Source organism: Myotis lucifugus, unplaced genomic scaffold (genome assembly GCF_000147115.1).
Source record: "Myotis lucifugus unplaced genomic scaffold, Myoluc2.0 scaffold_509, whole genome shotgun sequence".
Classification (NCBI taxonomy): domain Eukaryota; kingdom Metazoa; phylum Chordata; class Mammalia; order Chiroptera; family Vespertilionidae; genus Myotis; species Myotis lucifugus.
In genome coordinates, this window is record NW_005871557.1 from 52,971 (window position 1) to 61,056 (window position 8,086).

An 8,086-nucleotide genomic window follows, 5' to 3' on the forward strand; every position below is an offset into this window, starting at 1 on the left:
GAGGGGGCATCTGACGCTGAGCCCTGCGAGGCTGGGTCCTTTGCGACTCTTTACAGAGGCCGTCTTGTCACACACCCTTTGCTGTGACTCCTGCATGTCCTCCCTGGGCTGCAAGATGCTCTTTGCAAGAAAAGAGATGCAGGAAGCCCAGCCTCCCCCCTGCAAACAGCAAAAACCTGGTTGGAACAGAATCTCAGGGCTGAGGTTTCCATGGTGGCTCCACTCTGCCGCCCTTCCCATTGGCCAGGCATCCTGCTTCGGCTTTAGCAACAGAGGCTCAGACCCCCATCCCCTTCCCGATTGGCCAGGTTGTGCTGCAGTGCCATGGCAACGGGGGCAGAGGGACCAGTCGCTGCAGGATGACTGGAGTCACCATCTACCTGGGGTGGAGCTGAGAGTCCCCTGGTGGGGAAGGGAGAGGGATGCGAAGAGGAACAGGGAGCCCCACCGCCTCTCACAGCCAGGTGGGGGACCCTCCTCCGCGGTTGCCCAGGCTGGGGGGCTTCCCCTCATTTATCACATCCTGTAGCATCTTCCCAGCCCTTCTTTCGCCCCAGCGTCCCTGTCTCCGCAGAAGAAAAGCCAGACCTCTGACAGAGGTTAACGTATTTGCCCAAAGTCATGAAAATTGCAAGCCAGCATTTGAACCCATATTATATTGCCTGACTTAAAGGCTTTGCAGTGGCTCTCAACCTTCTGACCCTTTAAATACAGTTCCTCATGTTGTGACCCAACCATAAAATTATTTTCGTTGCTACTTCATAACTGTCATGTTGCTACTGTGATGAACCGTCATGTAAATATCTGATAGGCAGGATGGTCTTAGGCGACCTCTGTGAAAGGGTTGTTTGACCGCCAAAGGGGTCGCGACCCACAGGTTGAGAACCGCTGCTTTAGAGGGCCTTGCTAGAGGTCCTTAAAAAAAAAAAAAGACTACTGTAAGAGCCATTTTAGGTTCATAGCAAAACTGAGCAGAAAGTAGAGATTTCCAATGGATTGTTTTCAGGTTTAACAGCAACCCCCCCGTTACTCACCAAACAGCTCCTGCTCTCCGAAGCACTCTCCCATCGGACTGTTATCTGATCCTCCCAACAGCCCCATGGGCTTGGAAAGTCCGGGGAGGAGTGACCCGTTTTATAGATGAGGACACCGGTGTCCAGAGAGGGCAAGGAGTTTGTTCCGTGTCACACAGCATCCTGATGCCACAGCTGGGCTGGTCGGATTTACTCTTTGGGGAGCTCCCCCAGGATTTGTGGGAAACACACTGGAGAGAGACAGGACGGGGTGGGAGATGAGGGTCTTGCTTTGTCCAGGCCAGAGAAGCAGAGGTCCCCTCCCCGCCAGGGAATGGGGGCACCTCATCATGTCACCTGCCTCCTTGACCTGATGGGCGGGCTTGGGTAACCCCCTCAGCTGAGGCAGCCTCCTACAGGTGACTGCAGACCGGGTCAGGCCCCAGCTCTGCTGTGTGAGCTTCTGGGCTGGTCCGAGCTCTCAGCAGCCTCATCTGTTGAATGAAGGGGTCAGACGATGAGAAGAGATGGTCCATAAGGGCCGTTCTGTTCCTGCCGTCTTGGGCTCTCTGCCCATCCTCTCTCTGACATCTCTCCTAGGTGTTGCCCCACCATGATGCCAAGTCCAAACTTGAGATGTTTGGCTTCAAGGTCACCCTTCCTGTGCCCCCTCTCCCCCATCACTTCTCTCCAACCTCAGGACCCATGCCTGGTTTGGCAGAAGAAACTGAGCATTTTCTGAGGTCCTACTATGTGCTGAGCTGGGCCCTCTACATCATTTCTCTCATTTAAGCCTCATAACAGCCCCTCAAGGAAGGTATTTTATTGTACCCATTTCAGAGGTCAGAAAACTGAGGCTCAGTGGTACAGTTGCCGCTCAGGCCACACAGTGAAGTCCTGGTCTGGCTGGCGCTGCTGCTCTGCCCTCCCACTGTCTCTGGGAAATGTCCCCGGGGGGCCCCTGATCCCCCTACATTCATCGCTTGGGCTCAGTCAGCAGTCTCCTTGTCCCCCTGCAGGCACACGCTGCCCTGGCCTTTTCTGAGTTAAGCCAGGGGCTCAAATGGATGTGTTTAATGCTCGTCTGCTGGGGGCTTTCTGGTTTATGAAGCCCTTTCCCAGCTGTGCCCTCCTCACGACCCCACGGACACTCTGTGCGCCCCCCTCCAGCTCTTCCAACCTGCAGCTCTGCCGCAGTGCCGGCCACATTAAATATTAACAAGGCAGCTCCTGGCACCCGGTGATGCTGGTTACTGGGCTGCTTGGTGGGGGCCGAGGCTGCCTTTCCAAGGTGAAGCAGTGCCGGGAATTCAATTCGGCTGGCTCAGAGGGTGTCCCGGGGGGCCAGCTGTCAGGAGCAGAGAGGATGCGCTAATGGAAGGCGTGGCAGGAGCTCTGAAGCTTTCCTCCCGCTCTCGGCTCCCTCAGGGCCCGCTGCTTCCTGCTGCTGACACAGTGCACTCAGCCATTTGGGAAGTGTTTGCTGAGCACCTGCTGAATGCCAGGCACGGTGCTAGGCTCGGGGGGCACAGCTGCGAGGGTGATAAGACCCCTGCCTCACGGGACTCCCTGTCTGGTGGGGGAGATAGAGAAGCAGTCTCACTGCAGAGGGGAAAGCCCAGCCCTGTGCCCACCCGCCTGAGGCTGAGGGATTCCTCCCAGGAGGCTAGGGTGGTGCTGAAAACAGAAGGTCTGGAAAGAGGCAGGGGACGTGTTTCAGGCAGAGGGAACCAGATCAGAGCTCGGATCCTGGTTCCACCCCTTCCTAGTCATGTACCTGCAGACTGGGTCCCCCTCTCAGGGTTGCTAGGAGGACTGAGTGAAGCCATGGCTAGCAGTAGCACAGGGCTTGGTGCACAGGGAGAGCTCTGGGAGGGGCAGGGGGGTCGTGGAGGAGGGGGATGCTGTTAATAAAAGAGCCCTAGAGCCTGGCTGGTGGGGCTCAGTGGTTGAGCATCAACCTATGAACCAGGAGGTCACAGTTTGGTTCCCAGTCAGGGCACATGCACGGGTTGTGGGCTTGATCCCCAGTGTGAGGCACTCAGGAGGCAGCTGATCCATGATTCTCTCTCATCATTGATGTTTCTCTCTCTCTCTCTCCCTCTCCCTTCCTCTCTGAAAAAAAAAGATTTCAGTTGGGCATTAAAAGACATAAGGAACAGAGAGGTGGAGGAATCAGAAAGGATATTCTACATTTCGACATTGGAAGAAACTCATGGGAACCTGGTGGGCCTAGGATGTGCAGGGGTGGGGAGGAGCTTGGAAAGGTGGGCCAGGTCTGGTTCTGAAGGGCCAGGGGAGGAGCTCGTACCTTTAAGCGGTCTGACCTATGACCCTGGCGGCAGCCCAGAGCTGTCTGCAGAGGCCAGGCCCCTGGAGTCAGCCTGCCCGGTGGCTTTGGTCCTCCCAGATCCCTTATTTCCCGAGTTGGGGCCAGCCTGGCACTGTTTTCTGGAGGAAGGCACAGGGCTCCAGCAATCTGCTCGCCTCCTACTAACATACTGGGCGGAGAAAGATGTTTTCCAGCACAGATGCCTGGCAGGGAGCCTCTGCGAACACGCAGCGACCCTCCCCCTGGCTTCCCAGGGTACCGCTGCTTAAGCGGAAAAAGAATGTTCCTCCACCAAAAAGAATGTTCTCAGGCTCTCAGAAGATCAGGGGCAGCAGTGGGAAACACGGGGATGGTGGAGCGGGTCTACGCTCTGCTTCCTGCCCCCGACCTCTGTGCTGCAATTGAGCTCACTGGGACTCAGTCTGCTCGTCTGTAAAATGGAACATTACCACTGACCTCGCCTTTACTTAAGTGGGAGCTCCCGGGCTACCTGCCGCCCCAGGGCCTGCTATGGGCTGGGTGCTCGTCTCCTTCCCCCACTCCGTGTACTGACCTGGTCCCAACATGGGGCCTCTGAGGCATTCCTGGTTCATCCTCTTGAGTTTGCTGAGCTGCCGATGGCGAACCCCTAGACCTTTGGAGCTGGGAGAAAGGAAGAACTCTGTCACCCACCAGTGCAGTCTCCCATTTCACAGGCAGGAACGCCAAGGCTGAGAGGGGAAGTCCCAGCAATCTCAGGCCCTGTCCTCCAGCTTCCCTGGACCACAGGGCCCCTCCCACCTCGGCCTCACCTTGTGGGAATCACACAGAAGCCTGAAGCCATGATCTAGATGGTTCCAGCCAAAGGATCTAGAAAATTCTGGCTAAGGGACACAAGCTCCTTGACCAGAGCAAAAGCCTTTTCCCCCTTATTTTAACCAGATCCCACAGCCTTGCCTTCTCCCCCGGAGCTGAGCTTGAGGGGTGGGGGGACGGGGGATGGGGGGCGGGTGCTGGGAATGGGGCTCTGAGCTCCACCAGCTCCCAGATTGCAGCTACCAGGACATTTTCACACGTCTGAATGCCAAGAGCTGCCTCGGGAGCCAGTCTGCTTCCAAAGTGGGCTTTGAAAGAGTGGCGAAGGCTCTGGACGGACGGCCCTGAAATCTGTGAGCTCAGGCTGGTCTTAGACACGGGGTGGGATTCGGTAGCAGCCAAAGCAAATGGCAGGAAGTGGGCATGAATGGGGGGGTCTGCGGGGACCACCTTGAACACTGAGCGAGTGAGCGCCCGACCCTTCTAGATCTCATTTTCCTCATCCGGATCATGGGGATAAACACCTCCCTCCAGGAGCTGTAAGGATCTGGGGAGACAACATCTGGGGGTAAAGTACCCTCAGGTCAGGCAGGGATTCATCACCTAAGATGCGGTCGATAGTGGGATCACGGCTCGGGATGGGCAGGGTCACCCGGGCAGCAGGAGACCTCCATTTGAGGGGGCAAAATTAAAATCCTATCTGGGTGACACCAATCTGTGGGCGGGTGGCCCCTCCTGCTCCAGACGGTAACCATGCCAACGGTGTGAACGCCGCCGTCTCTTCCAGAACAAAGCCAGGGCTTCTTTTTAATATGTCCCTTGGTGTCCAGACTTGTCGGGGAGCTCAGAGTGTCCCAGAGTGCCCGAGAGGAAAAGCAGGACGTGCCTTTTCTGGGTCACCCATTCACTGGGCTCCGGCAGAAGGTGCTGGCGATGCCTTGCAGATCCGGTCCCGAGCGAGGAGCTGTCAGTACCACTGGCTCCGGCGGGAGAGCAAGGAATTGTTATCAGCTGTGATGGCCGGCGCTTCCCGTTGCTGGCCCCAGGCTGGCCCGGGACAAACACAGTCTTGCTGATCCCCGACCCTAAGGGACAGGGGTGCTTAGTCCCATTTGGCAAGTGGCTCTGCCCAAGGTACTTACTCAGCCCACCAGGTACCAGGCAAAGAGGGTTCTAACCAAGTCCAGACCCTTCTCCCCCATCACACCACACGCCCACCCTCCGGTAGCCGCGGGGTTCCCTCTGTTCCCTGCGTAAGACCTGCACCAGGTGCAGACACAGCAGACCTGGCCCCCGCTCCCCGCCCCCCGCACTGGGGACCTGCTCTGAGCTCTGTGGCAACACAGCCTGTCTGACCTTAATCATCAGCCCCCTTACACCTGGCTCAGCCCCCCTATACCTGGCTCAGGAGTGCTCTTTGGAGGTGTTCAAAGGCCACATTTCTTTTCTTTTTAAATTTTTTTAAAATTGATTTTAGAGAGAGAGAGAGAAGGGATTGGAGGGGGGCAGGGAAGAGAGCGAGAGAGAGAGAAACATCGATTTGCTGTTCCACTTATACATGCATCCATTGGTTGAGTCTCATATGTGCCCTGACTGGGGATTGAACCCGCAACCTTGGCATATCGGGGCGATGCTCTAACCAACTGAGCCACAGCGGCCAGGGCAAGGCCATGCTTCTTGATGAGAACTGGAACCGTGGGAATAGGTGAGCTGTCGGAGGTGGCTGTCCTGGTTGATTTGGGAGGAATGGGGATCTTGGCAGCTCTCCCCATGGCTGAGGAACCCCTGCATTTCCGGGGAGGCTGAGAAGATCAGCCCACACAGGAGACAGGAGAGGAGTGGCCAGAGCAGCAGAGGGAAGCCAGGGGAGTGCAGGGTCATGAAAGCTAAAAGGCCAAGGAGGGGAGGACTATGAGTGACCTTGGATTTGACAAACAGAGCCCTTGGTGGCCACAGTGGAGGAGTGGAGGTGGCAGGGTACGCTGAGCTGAGGGTTGGGTGGAAGGTACGGAAGTGGAGACTGAAGTTTGGTGAGAAGGGGAAAAAGCTCTGTGGGAGGACCGAGTCCCCCACGCATGTCACAACAATTAGCATGAGAATTGACTTTGATTAGAATGCTGCCCTCTACCTAATGTCCACTGTGTTGAAATCCATCTCAGCCCAACGTGATTAGAAAAGCTAGAAGGGCTCTAACCCCTCTGAGAGTTGGAGGAAACTGGGGTCCCCTCCGGTGCTGGGAACCCTGGCCTCACGGAGGGCAGGGCTGGTGGGTGACAGTTACTATTTACTGGGCTCTGGAAAGATATTCACCGGGGAAATATAAGCCTGTTTGTGAACCTCGATTCCATGTGTCGTTAGCAAACACAACGCTTCCAAGCCTGGTGAAGCCTGGGGTGGGGGCTCCTTCCACACCCACAGGCAAATCCTACTTCATGGGCACTGCGTTCCTCATGTTAGCATCACAGCCAAGAGGAGGCGCCCCGGAGGCTGGAGACTGTGCAAACCGGGGCCAGCCTCCCTCCCCCCGCCCCCCACCCCGCTCAAATCTCAGTTTCCTCTTATGCTAGATAAAGGGTCAGACAGTGGTTGACTACATATATAAAATTATATATATATAAATTATATATATATATAATTTTTTTTAGAGAGAGAGAGGAAGGGAGAGGGATAGAGAGTTAGAAACATCCACAAGAGGCGAAGTCATGGATTGGCTGCCTCCTGCATGGCCCCCACTGGGAATCAAGGCTCAACCACTGAGCCACACCAGCTGGTGACAGTGGTGACTTTTAAGTGCCCTGCCAGCCTTCCTTGGACATCCCGAGATTTCTATTCTAGTGCTCTTAGCAGTCCTTCAAGTCCAATTTCCAGAGGGTAACGCTCAGGTCCAGAAAAGATCCACTTTCCAGTTACTCCCTTCTCCCTTCTAATGCAGGGCTGTATGACTTACTCTGTAGGAACCCCCCTTCCTGGTGCTGAGCACGCAGTAGGTGCTCAGTTAAATTCTCAGCGCCCAGGGCCCTTTGTCCTGGGCTGCTCTTTGCATGTTGTACTTAAGGTAGGGCCTGTTTTCGTCATTGGGATTTTCCTAGTTTTTCCAGGGCGGGCCCAGCCCAGGGCCTGGCACGAGGCACCCTCAGCATCTCAGCACCGAATGGCAGGGCTGGGAGGGGCTTAGTGACCAGCCAGCCTTTCACCCTTCTCTTTGGCACAGGAGGAAGTCCAGCCTGGGTTTGAACTCAGATCCTGGTCCCCCCACTCACAGGCTGTGTAACCTTGAGCAAGTCACTAGCCTGGCTTTGAAAGAACGGAGAGCCCAGCCGTGCCCACCTGCCGTGCCCACCTGCCGGGTGGGTTGTGAGGATGAAATAGGATTGTACCCTAAAGGCATAGCCTAGTGCCGGCCCCTAGTAGGTGTGTCCCTCCTCTCAAGGCAAATACAGAATGCCTAGCGCCTTTGATCAGGGTGGGGCAGGTCGCGCATTGATCTGGGTGTGTGTGCGTGTGCGTGGGAGGGGGGACTGTCCCCAAAGGCCGGACGCGATCTCGCCCGGGCCGGTGCAGGGTGTGGCCCAGCGGAGCCCAGCGGCTGCCGGGGCTCGGGGCGGGCGAGAGGGCTGGGCGGGTTCGACCCGCCCCTCCGGGCACTCGGCCTCCCGGATGCTCCAAGCACCAGGTTTATTTGCGTTTCGGGTCCTTCTCCGGCCAGACCTCTCGCCTGGCTTCGGGGGCGCTGTTCTGGGTGGGGTGCGCCCACGCGCTGCGGGCGCAGGAGCCACCCCCGCGCCCCCTCCTCCAGCCCGCAGTGCGCCCCGCGCCCCGCTCCCACCTCTCGCTGCGGCGGCAGACTGCAGCACGCACAGGGCGCATGCGCGGCTCGGGGGCGGGGCCGCGGCGGCAGCTATTTATAGTAGGTGACGTCACCTTGAAATAGACCGTTAGGGCCGGC

The 8,086-nt window shown here is 57.1% G+C and overlaps 1 protein-coding gene across 1 annotated transcript in view; it reads left to right on the plus strand.

Moving 5' to 3' along the window:
* The window catches only part of LOC102433319 (14-3-3 protein eta), a 23,833-nt gene that overhangs the window by 3,696 nt on the left and 12,051 nt on the right, over positions 1 to 8,086 (plus strand). The window contains exon 2 of the mRNA XM_023745009.1: positions 7,239 to 7,487. Coding sequence (XP_023600777.1) covers positions 7,239 to 7,487 — 249 coding nt within the window. The remainder of the gene's footprint in view (positions 1 to 7,238; positions 7,488 to 8,086) is intronic.